A 27762-nucleotide genomic window follows, 5' to 3' on the forward strand; every position below is an offset into this window, starting at 1 on the left:
ATCTGGATACACTTTCAATGGTGAATGGAAAAATTTAGTAATGGCCATTTTAAAAAGCCTCAAAGATCACTGGCCTTCTGAGTCTGGACACAGCTCCTGACTCTTCTCAGCCACCAGAGGGTGCCCCAAAGATCTATCTTTGAATTGGCTTTTGCTTGTCACAGTTGGGCATCTTAGGAAAAAGTATGTGAATTGTGACCTGAGTGGGATCCTTCTGGGTGGTATTTTTCTTACAGTACTTTCCCTCTCTGGGTAACTGCAAATAGCAATGGAGAATAAAAGCTAGAAATGTGTTTGGTGCACATTGAAAGTTTTCTTTCAGGCTTCTCGTACCAAGATTTCTTTTTTAAATACAACAAAAGGGAAACTACAGATTTGATTGGGGAAGCTGGTGAAGTGTTCTTAAGTTATAACAATCCAGCATGACAGGTATCAATTAATCATAATATTAAGGTGATTTTGTTAATCTTTTGCATTTTTACATAACTAAATTGATTCTTTGAGGGAAGGGAACTGGAAACATGTTTTTAAATTGTCACCCTGGGCTTCCCTGGTGGCACAGTGGTTAAGAATCCACCTGCCAATGCAGGGGACACGGGTTCGAGCCCTGGTCCGGGAAGATCCCACATGCCATGGAGCAACAAAGCCCGTGCGCCACAACTACTGAGCCTGCGCTCTACAGCCCAAGAGCCACAACTACTGAGCCCGTGTGCCACAACTACTGAAGCCTGCACGCCTAGAGCCCGTGCTCTGCAACAAGAGAAGCCACTGCAACGAGAAGCCGGCGCACCGCAGTGAAGAGTAGCCCCCGCTCTCTGCAACTAGAGAAAGCCTGTGCGCAGCAACGAAGACCCAACGCAGCCAAAAAAATAAAATAATAAAATAAATAAATATATTAAAAAATAAATTGTTACCCAAATGCAGTATCTGTGTAGCTAGAATTAACTGGATAATAATTCAATATGACAATTGAATTTATCTTTGAGAAATAATTTTATTGTGACATATCACCAGCTATCTGGACAAAAATGGCTGAACTCAGTTGTCAATTTAGACTTTAAGAGGAGTCTCCAGAATCCAGAGGGCATATGCGCCTCTTGGCCTCCCCCAACTGAATACCTCCTATACTCCCCTTCACTCTGGACAGAAGGATGGATGGATGGATGGATAGATGGATGGATGGATGGGAGCTGATCAACAGCCAGGATGGGAGCTCCTGGGAGGATCTTCAGGGGAGCTTAATGATGACTCTGCCGAGCACCACACCTGCCTGTTGTCAAAGTCACCGGAGCCGTATGTCTGGTGGTGCTATGTCCCCGTCCCCACCATGAACTGCATGCTCCCCGGAATCTGGGCTACAGCTATGGAACCAGGATTAGACTGGAGCCACAAGACAGGTTTTAGGACTGCATCTTCCCATACCTAGCTGTGTGTCACTTATCCTTTCTGTATCCTATTTTAAAAAGTCTGTAAAATGGCAATACTATGTGCCTTAGTCACCCTCTACCTTACAGGGTGGTTTCAAGGAACGAATGGCAAGGAAAGAATGCTGGACAAATGTAAAGTATGATTATTATAACACTGTGCCTGTGTGAGAAAGAGAGAAATAGATGCCGAAGCAAAGGTCGAGGACAGAGAGGGAGAAGAAGGAAACTAGGAGAGGGAGAGAAGAAACCACAGTTCCATAGGCACAACTCTTCCTGCAGTCACACGAAGACACCTTTCCCTATCTTTAGTCTAGCCACCCTCCTCTGAAAAATAGAAAATAATCCATTCCTGTGTTAGGAGATGACTTTACCAATATTTTTCAAGCACCAGAAGTTCAAAAACATTTTAATGTTTTTCCAGGAGAATTAATTTGCTTTTAAAATATAAATGACCCAATTAAATCCTGGTATGGGACAGTGCCAATCAAAACCTTCATTAACTGGAATGAGAGGTTGAGAACTGACTCACAAGTGAGATGTGTCTTTTACACCTATCCTTCTCTTGACAACTAAGCCATTTGTGAAAACCCTGGCCTTTAAGTGATGACATTGAAAGGAGGGTGCTTAGAATTTCAAAAAATGGCAAACCTTCGAGTACTTTCAAAGCCTCTAATTCTATGCAATGAATTAATATGCTAATAAGGGAGCACAGCATTCTGGTCGCCTTAGTAGGGTCCCTGCTACCTAAGGAAGGCAGCATTTTATTGGTTTCTATCTCCAAATGGCAGCCCGTTAAAACCTGGGCCACCTGATACTCTCCGACTAGAAAATATTGTCTATATAAATTGATGAAACTGTGTTGTTGAAATAGCATTTTTTTTATCATGCTAAAACACACAACATAAAGTTTACCATTTTTATGTGTATGATTCATTGGCATTAAGTACATTCAGTGTTGTGTAAACATCACCACCAGCCATTTACAGGACTTTTTTGTCATCCCAAACAAACTCTGTACCATTAAACAATAACCCCCTATTCCCCACCAGTCCCTGGTAACCATGATATATCACTTTTACATTCATTTAGTATGTCTGGGGATGAGAAAGTCATTTTACAAAAAGGAAAAGTGGAGGAGTTAAGAAATGGCAAAACTCTGCAGAAGCCATTATAGTGAAAATCATAAATCTGTCCATCTTTTCCTAACACAGAGTGAACATCAGAATCGGCCTGTGATGGGAAACGCTGCTGCACGCAGACAGTAAAGATGACACCCAGTCCTAGATGTGTTTGCTGAGCACTGAGGACGCTCCCACAAAGTAAGGAAGCTGCAGAATCTCCTGAGAACCCAGAGAGGGCTCAGGCAAGGCTGGTAGGTGTGGGCGTCTGCCTGGGGTCAGCAGTGGGGCAAGGCCACGGTCTCAGCCTAAAACTTCACGCTAATTATCTGAACTCTGAACATTTTTCCAAAGCTAAAAATTTAATTACTACCAAAAGGGACATTATTCTATAGTTTGAAACACCTACGCAATTACCTCTTAAATAAAATTCAACCTCTAAACCAACCACAATTCATACTTTTTAAAAAGCACATAAAGAAAAACGTTCATGAAGATATTAATGATCTATCTTAAATCTGGACTCACAAAGTCTCTTCTTTTGTCCTTTATTTACAGTCTTAGGCACTTAATCTAACTGGCCCCTTTCCAAGACCCAGCTTCTTCTGAAAGCACATGGATTTCCTTGTGAAGGAAATACTTACACTTAAAGCCTTTCTAGGCTCCCTTCCCCCAAGGCATTTTGCTAATGTGTACCAGAACAATCTTGAAAGGAGAAAAAAGGAAAAAGAGAATGAAGTGCTTTGTGTAGAAAAGAGTCTGCCTTTGGGCACGTCGAGCACAACTGCCTCCTATCCTATTAATCTGCAACCTAGTTAAGAGAACCAGAAATAATTTATTGTGAGTGGTGCTTGCTATAATAACAGCTAACATTCATTTGAACACTTGCTATGTGCCAGGCACTATGCTACATTCTAAGGATAATCTCATTTGCTCGGCACAACTACCCAATAAGATAGGAATCATTTGTATGAATATTGCATATATTGAGGAAACTGAGGCTTTAAAGACTTTAAGCAACTTGACCAGATTCACACAGCAAATACGTGGTTGAGCCAGAATTTGAACCCTAACTAATCTGACTCCAGGAGCCCCCCGATGACACTGATCCAACTCATGCAAAATCTCTAGGAGATGTTAACTTATACTGTACAGGTGAGAAAACGAGATTAGAGTAGTTAATTGATCGGCCCAAGGTTGCTGCTATTATGTGATTGAACAGAGAATCAGGCCTGGTGTTTTGGGCCCTCAAGCCCTTGTTCTTTCCAGTAAACACACATGTCCCATTCCCCAAGGCCACTTTAAAAACAGAAGGGAAACTGAACTGATGTACAACAAGAGTAGTTGAGTGGCAGCTTATCCCTCCCACTGACTTGTACTTCTAGGAAGTCTCCAGGGTCTGATAGACCTTTGCGCACATTCCCGGCCTGCCTGCAGCCTCCCGAAGCCACTTGACACAAATTAGGTGATCAAGGTTCAGTTACTGAAGGGGATGAAAATAATACAAATTGTAACGTTTGTTTACACGCTATCTGGCTCTGATAGGAACCACCAACCAACAGGTGTTCCCCGTCCATGTGAAAGAACAGAGAACATGTGAGAATAAATTTACAAGTGTTGTATGGAATGTTTTAAGTGCTATTACCCTTAAGCATTTGTTTGTTTCTCTCAGGCAAAACAACTCCATCCAAAGACCTACACTATAATTTAGGACAGGAGGGTCTCTTTACACTCCATGAAATTCTTGCAAACTTACTTTCCAAACCAAACTGTGATGCCGAATTTTGACTGAGAAAAAAATCTACAAATATGTGTGTATCTGTATATATATATATATATATATATCTCCCAGGATGTTAATTTTTATCTATGTGACTGTTAGGAGAGAAGAATGGTTATAATCATTGAAAATGAACATTACTCTCAGGGAGCCGGTCAACTAGTAATTATGGAAAACCTGTGTTCAGTAAATTTTAAAGATAGTCTATGGTGATACCATTTAAAATGAGCAACTACTTTGGCAAACATGAACAATTTATGCTTATTTGTCTGTTTTTTAAAAATTAATTTTCTTGGGAATTCCCTGGAGGTCCAGTAGTTAGGACTTGGCGCTTTCACTGCCCTGGGCCCGTGTTCAATCCCTGGTTGGGGAACTAAGATCCTGCAAGCCGCGTGGAGCGGCCAAAAAAAAAAATTATTTTTCTTTTCTTTCTTTAATTTTTTAACGGAGATATAATTGACATATAACATTATATTAGTTTCAGGCGTACAACATAATGATTTGATGTATGTATAGATTATACTTCATTTAAAATTATTATAAAATATTGGCTATATTCCCCATTCTGTACATAACATGTGAAATGATCTCCACACTAAGTCTATTTAACATCCACATCACCACACATAGTTACAAAATTTTTTTTCTTTCAATGAGAACTTTTAAGAATTACTCTCTTTGCAACTTTTAAATACACAATACAGAAGCTCTTGGTTCAGACTGAGATTTAAGGGCCAAGAACAGGATGTTGAGAGAGCAAGTTGACTGCCCAAACTAGATTAGAAAAGATAATTCCAGAACAGGGACCTGCAGAGCTTCTCTCTTTCTCTGGTTAGCAGGGGCAAGAAAAGACAGCTAGGATACCTGAAGCTTAGAACTCAGTAGGGCAACCAGAGCTTTCCTTTGAAGGAGCAGTAAACAGACAGCAGGTGAAAGCATGTCCTTATCAGAAACTGCTGTAAGGAAATGCCTTCTCATTACGCATGTCACCTAAGCCAGGCGTTTCCAATTGCCTTTCCCCTGAAAGTTTCCGCTGGTCTTATTCAGAAAGCCATTCCCTCTGGGGTAAGAGGGAAATAAAGACACCTAGAAGTGGGTCAGAAAACTGCCTCAGCCTACTTGCTTCGTGTGGCCATTCTTTTGTTTTCTGGTTTATCTTCATCTTTTCCTGCCCCTCCCTTTCTTTTAGACTCTCGAGTTAGTGGAGGTTTTTTTGTTTGTTTATTTTTTTGAGAACCACTGAGCTATTTGTTTATTTTTAATTGAACTATAGTTGATTTACAATACTATATTAGTTTTAGGTGTACAACATAGTGATTCAATATTTTTATAGATTATACTTCATTTAAAGTTATTATAAAATATTGGCTATATTCCCCATTCTGTACATTACATCCTTGTACCTTATTTATTTTATACGTAGTAGTCTGTACTTCTTAATCCCATACCTCCATTTTACTCCTCCCCACTTCTCTCTCCTCAGTGGTAACCACTGGTTTGTTCTCTATACCTGTGAGCATGTTTCCATTTTGTTATATTCGTTCATTTGTTTTCTTTTTTAGATTCCACATATAAGTGATAACATACAGTGTTTGTCTTTCTCCGATTTATTTCACGAGCATAATGACCTCCAGGTCCATCCATGTTCGTGCTCTTGATACTGCTCACTCAGACATCACCCATGATGTTGTCTCCATCTCATTCTTTCTCTTTGACATTCTGCTCTATTTGACTGTGCTGATCCCTGTTTTATTCTACAGTGCAGGTAGAACCCCAAAGCATCTGCCAGGAAGCTCCTTCCCAAATGAGAAGGGGCCAAAGGCTGGCCTTTAGAGAGAATACCAGAGGTCAGTGTGGTCAAGGTCCAGGCCAGGAATTCAGATTGTTGGAATAGAGAAGGTGGGAAGGACAAGTGGAAAGTCGGAAATAACAGAGCTCAGACTCACTGGAGACACACATGCACTGGGATGGGTCGGCGCCCGAAGTGGAGTAACTAGGAGCAAGAGGGAGTCTTGTGCCAGCTGTTGTGCACAGTGCGGGTGCAGATGCAGGCAGAGTGGAGCTGTAAATGCAGCTCCTACAAAAAGGCCCGTCACTCGAGCCCGTAGGGCCAAAGGGCTTTGGAGGTAGAGGCCGAGGCTCTGGGTCCGTCACTCTGGTTCATAGGATGATGGAAGCCCTGCTGAGCAAGACACAGGGTTTCAGTTCTACTGCCTAATCCTGTCCACCAGAACTTACCTTTTAGATTCTGTACATTATGTTCATTATTGTCTCATCCTGCCCCTTTGACCTTCGGCCTTCTTTATCTTCATCGTCTCTCTTCATCCTAACTTCATCTTCTTTTCTCTGTAGATCCTCTCTTCCTTCAGCATCCCCGCCTTCCTTGTTCACTGTGTTCTGGGGTGTCTACATCCCAATTCTCTGGCTTGAACAGCCTCCCAGACCTTGCCTGTGGATGTCCCACTGTGACTTTATGGGCTCATCCTGGACAGTCAGCTCTCACAGCAGAAACTTCTAGCAGGAGTGCCACAGCTGGACTGAAACAGAACACTCTCTTCCCAACCTTTGGGTTCAAGGGATGGGGTTTTTCTGGTCCATGTTCTGGAGGCTCATGGTCATTTTAGCCCAGAATACAATCACTATATTGGAATCAGCACTGCTCTTGAGGGACCCTATCTGCCAGGGAATTGCTAGACCTTGTAGTCGCTCACCCTGAGGAGGCAGAGTGGGACCTCTGCAGGTGGCCAAGGTCACTCACCCAGCAGCTCCTGCCCGCTAGGTTGCGAAGAGCACTTTATTTCTTTGATCCTCTACGTCCTGAACTCACAATCGGGGCATTCACAGATTGATCAGTTCTCATTTATCCAAAATCCCCTGGCCCCTTCTTGTTTACCTAACATAGGACTTTGGAATTTCTTTGTCTCCTTCTGGCACAACTCATTTCTGCATAATTGTTTCAGCACGGAGGTCTAAAAAGGTTTTACAGATTTTCACTTTGAAATCTATGCAAGAAATATTACTCTTAAGACACTTGGAAAAATCTTCCAGAAAGAGTGAAGTATTAATTATATCGGATATTTATGTGGCCTTCAGTGGAGAATGAAGACTGCCTAGTACAAACACTGCTTTCTCCCATGTCCTTTCTTTTTCAATAAACTTGAGTTCCCTTGTAGCTTCTTTTTTTTTTTTGACCGCACTGCGAGGCACGTGGGATCTCAGTTCCCAGCCCAGGGATTGAACCCACACCCCCTGCAGTGGAAGTACAGAGTCTTAACCGCTGGATTGCCAGACAAGTCCCCCCTTGTAGCTTCTTTGTTTTTTAAAATTAATTTTTAAATTTTAGGTTTATTTAATTTATCTATCCTCCCCCTTATTATTTTATTTTATTTATTTTTTTTGGCTGCTTTGGGTCTCCGTTGCTCCATGCAGGCTTCTCTCTAGTTGTGGCGAGTGGGGGCTACTCTTCGTTGTGATGCGCGGGCTTCTCATTGTGGTGGCTTCTCTTGTTGCAGAGCACAGGCTCTAGGCATGCGAGCTTCAGTAGTTGTGGCACGTGGGCTCAGTAGTTGCGGTGCGTGGGCTCAGTGGTTGTGGCACATGGGTTTAGTTGCTCCACGGCATGTGGGATCCTCCCGGTCCAGGGCTCGAACCCGTGTCCCCTGAATTGGTAGGCGGATTCTTTTTTTTTTAATTTTTAAAAATTTATTATTTTATACAGCAGGTTCTTATTAGTCATCGATTTTATACACATCAGTGTATACATGTCAATCCCAATCGCCCAGTTCATTCCACCACCCCCACCACCCCGCCACTTTCCCCCCTTGGGGTCCATACGTTTGTTCTCTACATCTGTGTCTCAATTTCTGCCCTGCAAACCGGTTCATCTGTACCATTTTCTAGGTTCCACATATATGCGTTAATATACGATATTTGTTTTTCTCTTTCTGACTTACTTCACTCTGATTCTCCCAATCCAAGAACATGGTATATCTCTCCATCTGTTTGTGTCATCTTTAATTTCTTTCATTGGTGTCTTATACTTTTCTGCATATAGGTCTTTTGTCTCCCTAGGTAGGTTTATTCCTAGATATTTTATTCTTTTTGTTGCAATGGTAACTGGGAGTATTTCCTTAATTTCTCATTCAGATTTTTCATCATTAGTGTATAGGAATGCAAGAGATTTCTGTGCATTAATTTTGTATCCTGCAACTTTACCAGATTCATTGATTAGCTCTAGTAGTTTTCTGGTGGCATCTTTAGGATTCTCTATGTATAGTATAATGTCATCTGTAAACAGTGACAGTTTTACTTCTTCTTTTCCAATTTGTATTCCTTTTATTTCTTTTTCTTCTCTGATTGCCGTGGCTAGGACTTCCAAAAGTATGTTGAATAATAGTGGTGAGAGTGGACATCCTTGTCTTGTTCCTGATCTTAGAGGAAATGCTTTCAGGTTTTCACCATTGAGAATGATGTTTGCTGTGGGTTTGTCATATATGGCCTTTATCATGTTGAGGTAAGTTCCCTCTATGCCCACTTTCTGGAGAGTTTTTATCATAAATGGGTGTTGAATTTTGTCAAAAGCTTTTTCTGCATCTATTGAGATGATCATATGGTTTTTCTTCTTCAATTTGTTAATATGGTGTATCACATTGATTGATTTGCGTATACTGAAGAATCCCTGCATCCCTGGGGTAAATCCCACTTTATCATGGTGTATGATCCTTTTAATGTGTTGTTGGATTCTGTTTGCTAGTATTTTGTTCAGGATCTTTGCATCTATATTCATCAGTGATATTGGTCTGTAATTTTCTTTTTTTGTAGTATCTTTGTCTGGTTTTGGTATCAGGGTGATGGTGGCCTCATAGTATGAGTTCGGGACTTTTCCTTCCTCTGCAATTTTTTGGAAGAGTTTGAGAAGGATGGGTGTTAGCTCTTCTCTAAATGTTTGATAGAATTCACCTGTGAAGCCATCTGGTCTTGGCTTTGGTAGGCGGATTCTTAACCACTGCGCCACCAGGGAAGTCCTGTAGCTTGTTATTTGCCTTAATATCCAAACTTGGGAAAGGTTTGTGATTTTGAAATGCAGAGCCTTTCTGAAAATTGGATGAAGATATTACAGTTTTACAACTTGTCCTAGGGAATAAAAGATTATGAGAACATTAAATCCCGAGTTGTAGGGATTGGTGCACTTTGCAAAGAATGGTGACTAGCATTGAAATGATATTTATGGCTCACTGAATTATTCTGACAACAGCAAAAATTACCTTGGGAGCCTCTACTACATTACTTATTCTGTCTGCTATTTCTCACTAACTATAGGCCTCAAAAGTTTACAATTCAAATACTGTAAGGTTTGATGTATGAGGATTGGAGTAAGCCAAGGAGGACTTGATGTGACTTATGAAGTAATGAAATGCTGAAGCATTTGTGCCATTTGAGAAGTCTTAGAATATTCCTGTTATTTTCTATAATAATTTGTATTCATGGCACACTTTACATTTTACATTATAGATGGAGTTGAGACCCTGTATACTATTTCCTTCCCTTCCGCTCCAGAAATACATACTATAATGAATTTGATATTTAACATTCCTGTGCATGGTTTACATTTGTGTTATATATTAATTTATCTATAAAAATACATATAATATTGCTTTCCATGTTTTGAAATTCTCTCAGAATATAACATACTATATAAATCCTCTTGCAACTTGCATTGTTTTGTTTTTTTGCTTAACATTCTTTTAAGATTTAGTCTATTAACTCATGTAACTCCAGTTTATTTATCAAAATTTCTGTATAGTATTCTTTTGTATGAATAGACCTCAAATTATTTATCCATATTTCCTGTTGATGAGTATTTAGATTGTTTTGATGTTTCTCATCATTACAAACAGTGTTGAGATGAACACCTCTGGATATGTTTTCTTGTGCATGTTTGTAAGGATTATTTAAGGTAAATACTTAGGAGTCAAAGTATTCTGGATCTTAAGCTTTTTTTTTAACTTTACTAGACAACTGTTCTATCAGGAAAGCTTTTGATTACAGGATACAGAAAAGCTCACCAACAGTTGTTTGTGAAATAAAGATTTAATTATCTAACATTGTCAACAAAGGACCCAGTCACTTTCAGTCCTTCAACTCTTACTACCTTAGTGTGATGGCTTTGGTCCTCTTGATTGTCACCTCATGATCACAAAATGGCTTCCACAACTCCAGGCATCACAGTCTCATTCCAGTGCCCCAAACAAGAGAAAAGAGTATGTAGAAAAGGGGGTTTCTTTTTTTTTTTTAGGGAGGAAAAACTTTCCTATTTTTCTAAGGGTAGGCCACTACTGACTTAGGATGAGGACATGTTTGAAGAATAAAGGGAACCCCCCCACTTCTATCCCCACCCTTGGGGACTCTTATGTCCTAGCAACCAGAAGTTCTTCATCAGACTTCCCTTTACATCCGATTGGCCAGAATGGGGTTGCAGCCTCTTGGTGTCAAGGAAATGCGAAAACATATCTAGCAAAATGTTATAGGATGGTTATGATTGGCTCCAACCAGACATGATTCATACACTGAGCCTAAGAACGTTGCTGTTCTAAAAATACTGGGGTTTGGTAAACAAGGAAGAAGAATGGAAGGTCTAATCTTTAGGCGATTGGCCACTTCCATGCTTTGCAAAGACGTTGTACCAGTTGACACTCCCAGGATCAGTATATGAGCAATCCTGTTGTGCCATATCCTTGGCAATACGTGGTATTTTTTAAATTTCAGTTTTCTTGAGGTATAACTGACAAAATTATAAGATATTTAAAGTGTACGTCATGGTGATTTGACATACATATACCTTGTATAAGGATTCTTCCCTTCTAGCTAATTAACACATCCAATGCCTCACCTGTTTATCACATATTTATTTTTTTTTTGATGAGAACATTTAAGTTCTATTTTCTTAGCAAATTTCAATTATACAGTATAGTGGCAGCAACTATAGTCACCATGTTTTACATTAGATTCTCAGAACTTATTCATCTTTATAGCTGAAGGTTTGTACTCTTCTACCATCCTCTCCCTATCTCCTCCACCTCCCACCCCACAACAGTCCTAGCAACCACTTTCTACTCTGTTTCTATGAGTTTTGACTTTTTTTTAAAAAGATTCCATGTGTAAGTGATATCATGCAGAATTTGTCTTGCTCTGTCTGACTTATTTCACTTTGCATAAAACCCTCAAGTTTCATCCATGTTGTTACAAATGATAGGATTTCCTTCTTTCTCGTGGCTGAATAATATTCCATTGTAAATATAAACCACATCTTTTATACATTCATCTGTTGATAGGCATCTAGGTTGTTTCTGAATCTTGGCTATTATGAATAATGCTGCAATTAACATGTGAGTGTAGATATCTCTTCAAGATCCTGTTTTCATTTGCTTTGGATATATACCCAGAAGTGGAATTGCTGGATCATATGGTAGTTTTATTTTTAAATTTTTTGGGAACCTCCATACTCTTTTCCCCAGTGGGTGCACCAATTTACATTCCCACCAACAGTGCACAAGTGTTCCCTTTTCTCCACATCTTCGCCATTTGTTATCTCTGTCTTCTTGATGATAGTCATTCTAAAAGGTACGTGGTGAGATCTCATTGTGGTTTTGATTTGCATTTCCCTGCTAATTAGTGATGTTGAGCAGCCTTTCATGTACTTGTTGGCCATTTGTATGTCTTCTTTGGAAAAAATGTCTATTCAGGTCCTCTGCCTATTTTTAAATCAGATTTTTTTTTTTTACTATAGAGTTGTATGACTTCTTTATATATTTTGGATATTAGCACCTTATCAGTCAACACTTGGTATTATCAGCCATTTTTGTTTTTTGCCAAAATGATGTGTATGAAATGGTAATTTTTTTCTCTTAACTTGGGATTTTGAACATTTTGTCATGTTGGGCTTTCAGTTCACTTGGAATTTATTTTTATCTGTGGTGTGTGGTCAGGATTCAATTTATCCCTCCTCCTCCCACAAGGTAATTTTCTTGTTTAATATTGAGATGACCTCTTTCTTGAGTATCTGGGTAGAACTTATTTTTAAAAGTATTTCGGCCTGGTGTTTCTTTTTGAGATACATATATTATAAACTATATATATGTGCATACACACACTCACATACATACATACATGTATACATAAAATATTTTCGTATATTATGTAGACTATATATCAACTATACATGTATCTATATTATGGATAAATTACATTTTTCTAAGAATTTGTCTACTCCATCTAAGTTTGAATACTCAGGATTAAGTTTTTCATTGTAAATATTTTCAGTTTTTTTATCTGCTATATCCTTTTCATTGCAAACTCTATTTCTACTTTCTCTCTTTTTTCTTAATAAATATTGCCAGGGATTTCATTGCAAACTCTATTTCTACTTTCTCTCTTTTTTCTTAATAAATATTGCCAGGGATTTGTCTACATTATTAGTCCTTTTAAAGAAACAGCTTTAGTTGTATTGATTATCTTTATTGTATCTTTGTTTTTTGTTTTCTTAGTTTTTGCTCATATCTTTGTTGGTTCTTTCCTCCTTTTTTCTCAGGGTATATTTTGATGCTAACTTCTCAAATGGGAAATTTAATTCATTAATTTTCTGTGTTTTCTTCTAATATAGGAGCTGAGAAAGCAAATGCAGAGCCTCCACCCCTGCCCATTTTCCTGCCACGGGCCCCAACTCCATGTTTCCAGGACTCACTCATGACCTTTTGTACTGACAGCCCCACAGGGGAAGCTGAAGCCAGACTTTAACCCAGAGAGTCTGTTCAGCTGATCTTCTCCCAGGAGCGGCAAATTGTCTTCTCCATACACAGCTAGGCTCGCGTTTTAAAGTCCAAAACCGAAATCCAGGTTTGTCAAAAGTGAACACTGTATTAAGATACACACACACATATATATATCTACCTATATATGTATGTGTGTGTATATATGTGAAAAAATCATAAAGAAAAGCAAAAGAATGATTAGTTCAAAGGTCAGTACAGTTGTTCCCTCTGGGAAGAAGGGAGGAGACGATGTAAAAGATGCAGGGAGATTAATTGATAGAACAAGTGATTGAATATAAGAGGTAACAGAATCAAGGCCAAAATGAAAGAGTTAATCTTTCTTTGAGATAAGCAGGGAAACTTTATTTTCTATAAATAATGATGGGAAGGATGTCTTTTAAAGTTGGGAATGTGAGGGAGAAGACTGAAGAATTTCGCATCAATCATTTCAGGAAAGTGGAATAAAGGTCATCTGCTAAGAGGCCAGGGAGCAGTGGGGGGTTGGGTGTCAGGCTCCAGTGTCTGGAACATTCTCTTGCTCAATAAATGTGGGTTGAATAAATGCTGAATAAGAGTTTTTAAAATATTGGAATAAACACTGTTGGTCATTTGCTAGGAAGTAAACCATGAAAGAATATAAGAAGAAAAGAATACTTGGACAGCTCTGCAGGTTCAAGTGAGGTTAGGTAGCATGAAACTATTGTAATAAAGCCAACTGGCAACCCAAGAGCTCTGGAGAAGAGAGAAAATGGTGGGCTTGGGAAGGAAGGAGTAACAAAAGGGATGCATTGTAGGGGGTTAGTAAAAGCATAATAGAAATAGCCAGTCATGGGACCAGGCTGGCTAACAAGGGAAATGAAGCAAGGAGGGAAATGAAACCAGGCAGGGAGGAAGAGAAAGGTTGAGGGACTAAAGTTCCCCTCCATTGAAGTTTCTCTACTGGCTCATTCCCATCACCGTACAAACTTGCCGTTATTTCTCTCATCTTTAAACCAAACAAAACAAAGCCCTACTCTTAACCTCAATTCCCCTGTCGGCTTCCGCCCCATTTCTCTGCTCTACTTTGCAGAGGACGTCCTTAAAAGAGTCTCTTATACTCACTGTCTCAAATTTCCCTCCTCCCGTTCTCTCCTAAACCCACTCCAATGAGGCTTCGCTTCACAGACCTCCACTGAAACCACGCTGGTCAAGGTCACCAGTGACCTCCATTTTGCTAAACAGAGTGATCAACTCTCAGTTCTCATTTTACCAGAGCTATCAGCAGCATTAGATACAGCTGATCACTTCCTCCTGCCTAACACAACTTCTTCACTTGGCTTCTAGGGCACCATACCCTTGGCTTTTCTCCTTTGTCTCTGGCTGCTCATTCCTAACTCTTTTTTGTTGGTCCTCCTCTTTCCCCTGACCTTTTAACCCTGGAGTATCTTAATGCTGAATCCTTGTTCTTTGTCTCTTCACTGTCTATACTCACTCCTTGGCATTACTATCTTGTTCTAAGCCTTTAAATGCCATCTATGCCTTCCAAATATATATCTCCAGGCCAGAACAGTCTCCTAAAATTCAGACTCATACCTCCATCTCCTACTCAACATAATGGATATCTGAAGTTCAGTTTGTCCAGAACTGACCTTCTGATTGTCCCGCCCTTCCCTTCCCCTGCATCTGCTCCACCCAGAGTCTTCTACTTCTCAAGTGATGTCAAATCCATCCTTCCATTTGTTCAAACCAAAAGTCTTAGTGTCAGCCTTTACTCCTTTCTCTGACACTGCATGTTCAATCAATTGGCACCTCCTGTAGGTGCTTTCAAAATATATCTAGAATCCAGCCATTTCTCACTACATCTGTTACTGTTACTCTGAGCCATCACATTTCACCTAGATAAATAGACTACAATATCTAGAATAGTTCTGCCTTGCTTGTACCTTTTCACTTCCGATCAACTCCCCCCAACTTAATCTATTCTCAACATACCAAAGTGGTCCTTTTAAAAGTACATTAGGGGCTTCCCTGGTGGTGCAGTGGTTGAGAATCCACCTGCCAATGCAGGGGACACAGGTTTGAGCCCTGGTCCAAGAAGATCCCACATGCCACGGAGCAACTAAGCCCGCACGCTGCAACGAAGACCCACCGCAGCCGAAAATAAATAAATAAAATAAATGAAAAAAAAAAAAAAAAGCACATTAGATCCCACATTCCTCTCTTCTAAAACCTCTAATAGCTTTCCATCACACTCAGAGTAAAAGCCAGAGTCCCCCCAGTGGCCTACAGCATCCTCCACAATCTGCTCTAAAGTTACCTGGCCCAGCGCATCTTTACCAATCTCCTTGTCTCTCACTTTCTCTGCTCTGTCCACTGGACTCCTTGCTCTTCCTAGGACACCCCAGCCTGCTCCTTACTTCAGGCCTTTGCAGTGGCTGTTCCATGGCCTCAAATGCTCTTCTCCTAGATGACATATGGCTGAAGGCTGACTCCCTCACCTCATTCATGTCTTTGCTCAAATGTCAATGTTTGATCTAAAATCACACCAGTGGTATGCTGGTAAACGTTAATCAGCTGCCTATTTGAGAAAAAGAAGCTGCACTTTGTAAGATCTGCAAATTTCCATGGTGCGAATATTTTGCTGTTTCAAGTTACCAACGTGATGTCACTGAATTGATGCTGATGAACATGGAGTTGTAGAAGAGATGCCACAATCAGCTCCTCCTGCCTCGCATAGCACGTTACTTATCCCCAAGTCCATTGTGTATTATCTGCCTCCTCCCCACCATGCCCCCAGGGATTTTTGTCGGTTGTGTTCTTGACGTCCTGTAAGAACAATGCCTAGCACAGAGTAGGCTGTCAATACTTCTTTAAATGAATGAACGAATTTCCTAATGAGGGTGATATAGTGCAGATATGCTAATATTGATTGACTAGGAGAATGTTCAGGCAGAGAGCTGTGGTCAGAGGGCTTTAAGAGGTTGAATAGCAGCCCCTTGTTTTGAAGCTCTATATTTAACTTAAAGAGCATTTCAGACTGTCATTATTACGGGCTTGAATAAAAAGAATAATGTGCACTGAAAACTAACAAAGGAATTTATAGGTGTGCACTCATTAAAAAGAGAGAGACAGAATTCTTGATAGTTTTAGGAATTCTTTGCTGTCACTCTTCTTTAAATAATCTGCCCTAGAGACTTTCTTTTATTCAGTGAATGTGTCAGTGTGACACATTCTTCACATCGTCATCCAGGGCCTTGAACATCTGGATTTTTCTCCTCTTGCAAACGTATGCCCTCTTACAATTTAGAAATTCCATTTACATTGAAGCTTCAAATAAAACTTTTTTCTTAATATACCACAGAAATCTATTTCTTCTCCATACATTCACTGATACAGGACCATGTCAGTGAGTGTGTCGTTTTTATGAGTTCGAAGTCTAATCACTAATTAACTGTCCTGCCTTTCTGAAAGTGTTGTACTGTTCTCACACTTGGATATAATCAGCCTCTGCCTACACTGCCTTCGATTTGAAAGCTACTTAGCCTATTAACAGCAGTCTCAAGCCTTTATAGGCTCATTTTCTACAGCAAGTTGTTCTTATTTATCCAGTTTTTTCAGAGGATATCTTTCACGAATGTCATAAAGGTTGAGTGCCATTTAATATTCTCCTTTGACACGTTGTTGGATTTGCTGTTTAGGTACAGGGTGGCCAGGATGGGAAATATTGATGTTATACTTACGTTTTTCTACTTAAAATTGAAAAAATAAATTCATGCCCAATGTAAATTTCCAAAATCAGAAATGAAAGGAAGACCAGAATACAGATGGTAAGTGTAAGTGCTGGTTCTTGGCACTGACAATGAGTGCAGACCTCTATAAGCATCTCCAGAAGGACAGTATAGTCAAGATCTCCTGGAGAATCACTTTCTGCAGCTGTTTATTTTGGCCTTGAGAGAGCTGTGGCATGCCGAGTGTGGGCTGCGGTGGGGTGGCTGCCGTCAGCAACGTGGCTACTGTGAATTCCTTCCCTAACTTGGAATCTTCCTCATCCAGGGCTGGCCCACGGCAAGGCCGCCTCAGTTCATCCAGGATGCAGGTCTTGCCCTCTAATGCGCTATCCTGTGCCCTTCGCCCTGATGGTTGCCAGATGTTTCCCTGTGGCTCACTGTCTGTCTGGCATGTCTCTACCCTGCTAGTCCTGCCTATTGGTTCCTGATAAGCTTTCCTTCTCAATGTAGGGACTCTGCTGATCTGAGCCATGCTGATGAGACCCAGGCCACAACTTCAGTTCTGCCTGATGATTCCATGCTGCCCCTGGCCAGTCACCACCCCAGAATTTGTCTTAGTCACAATAGGGACCAAGCCACAGATGCTACTGGATCAGTCCAAACTGATCCCCCATGCCCTCTCCTAGGAAAAAACCTTAAGGTCCTTGCCTTCGTGATAAATTCATTCTACAGCTATTAATTTGATCACCTCATCCTGGCATCTGCCCTCATGAAGCTTATGTGGGAAGTCAGGAGATTAATGGTTAAAAAAAAAAATTGTAGAGACTGCTGAATGCTATAAAACAAATATGGCAAGGAGAAGGTGTAACTGGGAGAGGGGGGCTCTCAGAGAACATGAGGATGGGAGTCCGGAGTTCAGTTAGAACACAGGGTTCCCACATTCAAATGTAGTGTGTGCCTTGAAACCAAGAACGACAGCAATTCTTGGTACAGTGAAATCCTACTGCACATACGTCAGGCTTTTGTTCATGAAAACAGTAAAATGAGAAGATAGAAATGGTGAGAGGTAAGGTACAGTGTAAATGTTAAATTAAGATGAGCAAAGGAACGCACTAAATTCTAAGGGGAGGCATATATACGAAAAACCACAGCTTCAGGTGAGAGATTCTAATGACTAAAGCCTCGCTGGTTCCCCAGGTGAGGGGGATGTAAGTGTGCACAACCATCAGAGGCATAACTCTGCCATCACCTGTGTCAGAACAGAATGTGCGTGACGTCTGCTTGCGGCGGGAAGCTGTCCTGCTCCCAGCGCCTAGGCTAGTCTGTGGCGCAAGTGTTCCTGCTGTATGTCACTTGACTCTGTTGCACTCAGAAACAGGAGCCAGGAGTATGTACCTGATCCTAGGACAACCAATCCAGAGGCTGACCAGTGACCTGTGAGCCAACTCAAGGCAATAAGCTCTATGCCAACAAGGTGCATGCTCTCTCTTTCTGCTACTAGGAAATATGGTAGCAGGAGGAAAAGCAAGAAAGCAGAGACCAAGAGAGAGGCTGAAGCACATTAACGCTGACCACTGGAGAGACCATCCTTCCTCAGCTGTGGTGAGTAGGTTTTAGCAGTATCTGCCCACTCCTCCCCTCCCCTGTCTCCCTGCCTGCCCTTCGGCGGCTCTGACTGACGCCAGCTGCCAGTGTCCTTGTCTCCCTGTCTAAAGATCTTACTTCCAGAACCTGTAGCAGGCTAGAAGTACGAGTGAATTAGCACCTCTTAGGACCAGTCCTCAGTCAGTGGCTCACAGGAGTTGCTCTATAAGTACTACCCCAGCTCAGTCACCTCTTGGCTTGCGTAAATCTGGGTTTGTGTTTCACACCATCGTACCACGAGGTAAAGCTTTAGTCACCCACTGTGATGGTGCTTAATCACACATCCTTTATTGCCTGCCTGCCTACTCTATTCTCTTCCCTAATCCCCACACAAGTATTTCCTGCACCTCCCAAATAAAGTAGTTGCATTTTAATTCTTGTCTCAGACTTACTTCCCTTAGGAGGCAAGAAGGTGATTTAGACCCTGAAGCAACTCAGATCTTGAGCACCAGTTGCCAAATCACTCCTGAAAAGCTGTGGTGGCATCTTGGTTTTCGCTTTTTCCTTTTTTCAGACAGATCCCTATGCGGCAAGTGTCCTTTACTAGTGACCAAAAGGGCCTAAATTCTCAAGGCAGGAAACAGGTGTCTGGGGAAGGAAGAAGTTGGTGGTTTCTTAGAGATAGAACCATATCCTCCTTTAGGAAGAATTTTTGGTAACTGTTTGTTTTGTGCTGGGATGTTCTATTAAAGCAAAGGCAGGTTCCTAGTCAAAATATTTAATTAGGGCTTCAAAATGCCCTGTCTTTGTGACTATCCTGTGATTTACTGCCATATGAGCATGACAGCATTAAAGATAAGAGGTGACTGTCTAGTCCAATCTGTTCATGACACTGTTTGGGGGGAAAAAACTACTATCCTATGATATTGGGGAATTCTTTGGGAATAATACGTGGTTGGTTGTGGAATGCTTATCTAATAGACACTACTTAAAGAGGGCCAGAGAACCAGGTGATTCTATTATATTCATTCTGAAGAGAAAACTTTTCTCCACAACTTGAATCTAGACCCATTTGTCTGTGTGTGTGTGTGTGTGTGTGTGCACACGCGTGCGCGTGTGTATAGAGAGTGGTTACATTATAATACAGTCATATAATAAAATATTATGTACAGGATTCCAGGAAAAATGCAGAAGACCTTGAAATGGATAAAAATGACCTCTGAGTGTCTCGTGTAGCCCACTCTTCCAGCTTATCTCCACCTTTCATGGTCTTTGAGGTATTTTGTATTCCAGGTTGTAGAAAATAATAATAGTGAAAATGACTGGTGTCCACAGAAATGCAAATGAATGGTGTCAGATGTAATTCATTATCACCTGGTGGATCTTGACCAGTTTTGCAGGCATGTTAAATTCATTTCAGCATTTCAGATTGCCTATATATGTATGGTACTTTGAACTCTCCTTTGAACTAGTTGTAATATCTTACTGGTTCCATCTTTGATTAATTAGTCAACTAAAATCTTTTACTTGTATTCATTTTATAGTAACATAAGAGTCATGATTTTACCCTTTAAAAAATTGCCCTTTGACAACGACATATAGGTAAGGGAAAAAAACCAAGTTGTGCATTAGCATGAATTGTGAGATCAAGCTTCAAAGTGTAGGGGTTTGTCTGGAAATTGTTGGGAAGTAAGTTCAGAACAAGAGGAACATCTTTAGGGTGAAGACTGTGAGACTCCTCACGGGAAGGTGGCCTGATGTGGAGTTAAGCATGCAGGCCTGGGAATCAAGCAGAGATAGGTCCAAGTTCGGATTCTACAATTTACTAGCTTTATGGCTTTGGGCAAAACTCTTAAATCGGTGCACCTTACACCCTTCGTTGTGCCCGCACATACGAATATGTGGTAACTAGCTATAACTAAATATATTACCATGTGAATGGTCAGAATGTTGCAAGAATAAAAGTGGTTGAGAGTAACATGTGGGAAGGCTCTTCCTGGGCTGGGCTGGTCAGGGCCAGTCATGGCCAAGGAGATGCAGGGAAGCTCTGTGCCGGTGGGGTGAGAGCCGGTGGGCTGGATAGAGGGAAGTCACCAATTACGAGGTGAGCAGTTGGGAAGCTTTGGAGGAAAATGAAGTAGCCAGTGTTCTTCCTTACTCTAGAGAGGCCAGGGCTGGAGCTGGCAAGATTAACACAGATTGCAAGGTCTATAAAGCCAGACTCCGAATTCAGTCAGAAAAGCCACACAGAGCAGGAAACTGAAAGAGTTCCATGCTTGGGTTTTGCGTCAATCCAGAGTTCTTGCCAGGAGGCCAGGAGAGGCAAAGACAGGAACGAGAAGCAGAGCCCGAAGGCTAGACCTCAGAGTTCATGGTGTCAGAATTAGGGGGCTGGTCCAATGTCTGTCCTCCAGCCACAAGGTGAGTGGCAAGTCCTCGTCCTTTCATTGTAAACTGTGAGTGTTGGAGTCTGATTCCCTAAAGCTCCCCAGCCCAAAGATGAGTAAAAATGGCATGCACCCCACGCATGCATAAGTGTGTACACACACACACACACACACACACACACACAGTGCTTCTGAAAGTGCCAGTGAGGGGCAGCCAAGAAGCAAAGTACACCTGATAGGAGCAGGGGCGGCAGCAGCAGCTGAATTTTTTTTTTTTTTTTTTTTTTTGAGTTCGTGGATTATTACGTAGGCATATGGGAGTCCACGGATTTTTTTTTTAATTTTATTTATTTATTTATGGCTGTGTTGGGTCTTCGTTTCTGTGCGAGGGCTTTCTCTAGTTGCGGCAAGTGGGGGCCACTCTTCATCGCGGTGCGCGGGCCTCTCACTATCGCGGCCTCTCGTTGCGGAGCAGAGGCTCCAGACGCGCAGGCGCAGTAATTGTGGCTCACGGGCCCAGCTGCTCCACGGCATGTGGGATCTTCCCAGACCAGGGCTCGAACCTGTGTCCCCTGCATTGGAAGGCAGATTCTCTGCCACTGCACCACCAGAGAAGCCCGGCAGCTGACTTTTGAAGCCCAGAGTCAGGGCTCCTGTTGCTCCATTTCTTCTCTTCATAGGGTTTTGGGGACGCACAGATCACTCACAAAAGAGGAATGCATGAAAATATAAACAAGAGGCCTCTTACTGAGCAAAATCACACAGAAGTCCCTAGGACACCATCACTGTTTCACTCCTGGGTGCTTTTTTCATTAGATATATTCACCCTTCTCCTTTGTCTGTCTTTCTTTCATTTACAGAAAGGTTGAAAAATTCACATGCAACAATCCATACACCCCCCCAAAACAGAGTTCTCTGTTTAGCTGGGCAAATCCTCCTCTTAGCCTCCCTTGAAAGTATTTGGGGGAAGGGACATCACCTCACATGTGCTCTGAGCCTGTTCCACACTGCAGTTGCTTCTCTCGTTCTTACTGGGGCTGCTGGTGACCTTGTTGCTGGTCACTGCCTGGAGCCCCTGGATGGTTGTGCTACTTGGCACACGGATGCTGTCTCTGCACTGTTGTCAGCAGAGAGGTGACTGTGGGACCATGCCCTTTGTATTTCCCCCAGCACTGTCACACAGACTGTAAAGACACCTCAAACTCTGGATGGGTTGGGGAAATGGAGAAGGTTGACATTACAGCAAGAAATCTACTTGGAGCTGAACACAGGGTCCAAGTCCCATGATCTGTAGTTCTTAATGCCAGAAATCTGTGAAAACTGATTTAAAATGTTTGTACTCACCCATAAAACCTCTGCTCTGTGATATCACTCTTTGGTTATGTTTGCTGGAACTGTTTCTGGCTTCAAGAAAGAGCGTGCTCTCAGAGAGTGTCAGAGTTAACATCAGTGCTAGGAGCGCACATCGGTGGCCATGACTATAGCCCAACTTGGCTATACACCTGCGAATGAAGCAGTAACATGGTAACAACAAAATAGTTTTCTAGAAACAATGACCCTGATAACATGCTGCCAAGAGAAGTAAAAGAGCAAGAGCCTTTCTCTAGGTGTCTGAGGATTAAGGGCCTTTTTGCTGTAGTATTTTAACTTTAAGCAAAATTTGTCTTCCCCACCAGATAGCCTTCTGCCAGCAGAGGTAAAGGTGTTTATTTCAACCAGCTGTCTCTCACAATCACAGTGAATCTTTCTTGGCAACGAAAGTTCACACTGGAGATTAGTCAAAGATAAGGCTAAAGAATTCATTTAGGGCATAAAGGTTTGTGCCTTGAATGGCAAGTTTAGGAATATAAACTTTGTAATAATGAAGAGGTTTTAAAGGTTTTTAAGCAAAGTATACAAATACAGTCAATTCTCACTGTTTTCAGTAGTTATGTTTTATAAAATTGTGGTAACACTGAATTAGTGAAGACTGACCCATTCCTCCTGGGGAAATACAGGGTTAATGAAAATTAATTTCAAAAATTAATGTGAAAAAATCCAAATGCTTAATATGATTATATAAATGTGGCAGGATAATGGATATTTTTTCCATTTTCAAATAAAAAATGTATATTAAAGGTGAACTTGATAATAAAAAATATGATTTGGTTAAAAAAATGAAAGAAAAATGTTCATCTGTTATAAATGGAAGTTGGTAGCTGTAAGGAGAAAAAAACCAAGAGTTAGTAAATGTGGTTTGCCCCTCAGCTTTAAAATGCTCTTAGTACTTTACTTTTACATGCTGTCACCTTGTCTCTGCATTCTCAGAGCAGGAACGTGGATGGCTGGGTAGGTTACCACATCTTGTTGTGATAAACAAAGGGAACAACATGGAAATTGACTTTGCAACCACTACCTCATCTCAAAAGGAAGCGACTACATTTTGCTCAATTTGTTTCCTGTCTGTATTGATTCTAGATATCTTTTTCATTGAAATTGATGGCAAAAATTATTCTATGGTTTTACTTTTTAAAAACTCCATTACTTGCAGTATAATCAATAAAAAGGGCTCCTTTGCTGAGAATACCCACATGGCTGAAAAAAGAAAAAAATATTGTACAGTAACAACAAATGGATTTCAATTGTTTCAGCTTAGATTACTCAAAAGTCCCTTGAAGAGAACTCTAGGGATTTTTTTTTTTTCTCTTTTAAGAGGAAAATGAATGAATGAATGAATGAGCAAGTGAGTGAGGGAAGCTTGCCAATCCTGCTTTCTTCAAAGGAAATGCTTTGCCATGTGGAAAGTAAAGATGACAGAAAACAGTCGCTCCAGCTGTAGCAAGATAAAAAATGAATATTAATGATTGATTTCAAATTAGCCAGCTCTTTTTCTTTTGCCTGCAGCTGATGCTGAGGGGATACTGAGTCTCCTGAGATTCCCAGAGTTTAGGTAGCTGTAATTCAACCAATCACCATTAAAAAGAAAAGTCCTTGTTCTGTTCACTTTCACAAGACTTCATGCTTTTAGCATTTTAATTGTGTTTGTTCACTCCGGTGATGAAACAGATTTTTTTCCCCAGACTGCTTTCCATCTGGTTGTTTTGTAATCATAAACTATGTTAGAAGTAATTTTTTTTAAAGCCCAAACTCCCATTTTTCTATTCTATTTTATGTAGGTCAGCACTTGAATGAAATAATTTTCTGACTTTCTTAGTGCACATTTATTATTTAGGGTGTGTATGTGTGTGTTTAAATATATGCATATATCGTATACAGCTGTCTGCATATACTGGTATACACACATATATAAACACACATACATTGATGTGTATATGGATATATAATACTGATGTATGCAGATATATACATACACACACCTCTAGTTTTTTTCTTTCATTTGCCCTTTAAAGATTTTCTGTTATGTTCTTTTAGACTGTGATAGCTTTAGGTCTCAGCCTGTGACCTCAGGTGTGTGGCAGGAGGCTGACATCACCAGCCTGGGGAGACAGGGTTTGTTTTGACTACTGTATCAGGAAGGAAAGAGCTGCGTAGACGTGTCCTGGAGAACTCAAGAAGCGTGGCTGACGCACTGAAATCGCCTGGGTCAATGGTTAGTTGCTCCCACGGAAGCCAGGCAAGGCAGCGTCCTCCCCACCGTCACTGTCGCTTGAGCCAAAGCAGAGAGGACCTGGGGATGGCCCCCCTGCTGGGTCTGCACTCAGGATGAACTCACATCAGAGCGGTTCTTTAAAATCAGTCCTATCTTCGATGCAGTGGGGCTGTGGGGGGAGCCGGCAGAGGAGCTGGGGTGGAGGGTCAGTGTGCAGCCTTCCCTCTGTTCTTTCTAACTCTGCCCACTCAGCCTGAAAGCTCTGCTTTCGGGAAGGATCCTAGGGGCTGGGGCCGGTCCCGTGTCTGTCCGTGAGCAGCCCAGGTCAGTGCTCCACACTGCCAGCTGGGGGGAACCCATAAAGATGCCTCTCTTTCTGCTCTCAGTGGCGGCCAGGTGCTGCCTGGCCCCCGCAGCCACACACCGGGGCCCTGGAGAACCCCAAGCACTGCTGCTGCCTCTGGCAAATTTTGCACTTTAGTGCTCCTAGATAAGGACCTGATTAGGGGGACAGCTGTGGCAGCAGGACTCTGAACAGGCTAGGAAGGCCAACCTGGGTCCTGTTTGTACCTATATGTAGTCACATATAAGTACATTTTGGGGGGGTGGGGGAAGACCAGGGTGAGAGTGCAAAAGGGGTGCAGGAGGAGGAAAGAATAGGCATCTCTTGTTCCCTCTTATATAACACTCTCCGTGAGACATATATGCTACCCTATGCCACATTTGAATTTGGATGCTATTTTAGTGGTCACTAAAAAAATGGATAGTGAAAGAAAAGCTCACTCCTAAATGCACACCCAAGCTGTCCTTAATTTACAAGACTCTCTGCAGTGACTACAGGAGTCTCCCCTCCTGCCTGCTTCAGAACTGGGCTCCATCACCTATCATCTCTTCAAATCTTCAACTTCCTTACATTTCCAGCTCCTTTTCCCAGGTGGCTAGCCTACAAATACTTGCAAGAACACATGCAAGGATCTATCAGGCAAAGGAAAACATTCATTTGAACTTGTGCTACCTCTACCAAGTGCCCCATGGCTCCTTCCTTTTTATACAACTTCTCAAAAGAATAGTTTACACCCACTATCTCTACTCCTTCACCTTAGGTTTGCTCTCAGGGCATTGCAATCTGTCTTCTGAGCTTATTGCTGTTGGAAGGCTCTCACTGTTTACCAAAGCCAATCTAATTTTCAATCCAATGGACTCTGTCCTTTATCTATCTGGACCTCTTTGCTGCACTGACATCAGAGTGTAAATCTCATCTGGGCAGGGATTTTTGTTGTTTTGTTCTCTACTGTATCCAGAGCATCTGGAAAGGTGCCTGGTATGGAGTCTGTGCCCAATAAGTATTAGTTGAATGAATAAACTGATGAGTTCTTTCCCAGGACTCACTGAAGGGTCCACTCATGGGCTTCAGTGACTGGGCACCCTCCTGGCTCTCCTTTCTGACCATCCTTTTTGCTTCCTTCACAGACATCCTTTCTGTGAATATCCCTGCGTGTTGCTATTCCCCAGGGTTTCTTGCTGGTCTCCATCTCTTCTCATTCTACATACTCCCTCTGAGTAATTGCATCAACTTTATGTCTTAGTTACCCATGTAAGCTGAGGATTCCCAAATTATATCTTCAGCCATGACATTTCTTTTGAATTTCAGGCTTAAATATCCAAACGTCCATTGGTCATCTTTCCTTTGCAGTCTATAAAGTGCCTCAAAAATCAACATTTCTAACACCGAATCCTCAGTCTCATCTCCAGATCCGCTTCTCCTCTTGATCTCTAGTTTGGAAGCATCCGCGGCCACCTTATCACCAAAGCTAGTGTAAGCGAGGACTTCAGTATGAGCCCCTTCTTGGAGTTAGACATGTCTTGTTTGTGTTCGTCAGACTGGTAAGGCGGGTCTGCCTAGGAAACCTGTTTACACAAGGGATTACAACTTCTCTTGGGAAAGGACTCATCCTAAGGGAGGGAGAGATGGACAAATCAGGCTGGCTTGAAATTGCTGAGTATGGGAAATCTGATGGTCGTCTGCAACCTCACCACACCAGGAAAAAGAAAGGAATGCTGAGAAGGGACCAGGGTAAACAACTGTGGTGCTGGGTTGGAGGCTGAAACTTTCCAGGAGAGGCTCAAAAATGTCAGATATTAAAACTTTGTGCTTCCTCCTGAAGGATCTTTCTGGATCTTCCTCTTAGCTTTGACTCTTCCTTTGGATGGTTGTTGACATTCTTGAGTCACCCGCTCACTCTGGGGCTGGTAGAGTACAAGAAGCCAGATCCTTCCTTCTCTTCCCTCCACGTAAAGCAGGGCTGCAAACTCATAGTCCTGCACAGTTCATCAGCTTCAAATAACAGAGTAGCCTCTGCTACTGATAAAGTGGGCTTGCTCCGTCTGTGCTCTGTGTCTGTGCGTCTTGCTTGGAGCCTGCAGTGGAAGCCAATGAAAGATGGGATTCAAGGTTTCAGAGGTGTTGATCCTGATGATGCAGAGGCACAGCTAAGGCACACCATGCTGTATCTCAGCTCTGGGCCTTTGTTCATGTGCCCTCTGCCCCACCTCTCTTTGTCTTCCCTCTCCCTGCTGACTCCACTTGTTCTAAGAGATGCATCTCAGATGTTCCTCTGGGCATGCTTTCCTGACCCCTGCCTATAACTCCAGTGTTGGATTTACCACATCTTCTTTTACTGATCTGCTAATATGTCTCTCTCCTTCATTGGACTGTGTGAGTGTCTTAATAGTAGCAACATTATCTTGTTCATCTTAGATTCCACTGCCTGGTCATAGCAGATAATCAGTTAATATTAAATGAATAAATGGATGGATGGATAAGTATGTGAATGATGGGTGCTTCTCTGAGGTTCCCCATAGTACCTGACACAATGTGTTATACATGTTTTTGGATCATAACTATTACCATCTGATTGACTGAAAACTGGGTTCCAAGATATGCTCTTTAAACGAAGCTACAGAACCAAAATAAAAACCAGACTGCTGGTCTTGCCGCCAGTTCTTTTGCATGTCAGGAATATCCCCAGATTTGGATTACGTTTGGGGCCAGTTTCGAGGTAGACGCAGACAAAGACAGAAGAGGCCGATTGGTAGAGTGGGTGCCGCCAGGGCTCCAGCAGGACAATCAGCTCGTCAGCCAAGGACTCTCTCAGGTGTCAATGTATGTGTTTCTCAATTAATGATTAAATTCATTACTATCATTTAAAAAGATTGCTTAGTCTGGGTTTATTTTAAACTTTATAAAATGGGTATTATTATGGCTGAAATCTTCCAAGACTTCTTATTTTCACTGAAAATTGCATTGCTAAAATTCGTTCATAAAACTTCATATAACCGTAATTTGTTATTCCATATCATGGC

General features: G+C 41.6%; 1 protein-coding gene across 1 annotated transcript in view; it reads left to right on the top strand.

The window, feature by feature from the left end:
* The window catches only part of CEP85L (centrosomal protein 85 like), a 273038-nt gene that overhangs the window by 12456 nt on the left and 232820 nt on the right, over positions 1 to 27762 (top strand). The window contains exons 3-4 of the mRNA XM_059941329.1: positions 2639 to 2799; positions 18341 to 18441. Of these exons, the coding sequence (XP_059797312.1) occupies positions 18346 to 18441 (96 nt within the window). The 5' untranslated portion in view covers positions 2639 to 2799; positions 18341 to 18345. The remainder of the gene's footprint in view (positions 1 to 2638; positions 2800 to 18340; positions 18442 to 27762) is intronic.

This window comes from Balaenoptera ricei, chromosome 12 (assembly GCF_028023285.1).
Source record: "Balaenoptera ricei isolate mBalRic1 chromosome 12, mBalRic1.hap2, whole genome shotgun sequence".
Lineage (NCBI taxonomy): Eukaryota > Metazoa > Chordata > Mammalia > Artiodactyla > Balaenopteridae > Balaenoptera > Balaenoptera ricei.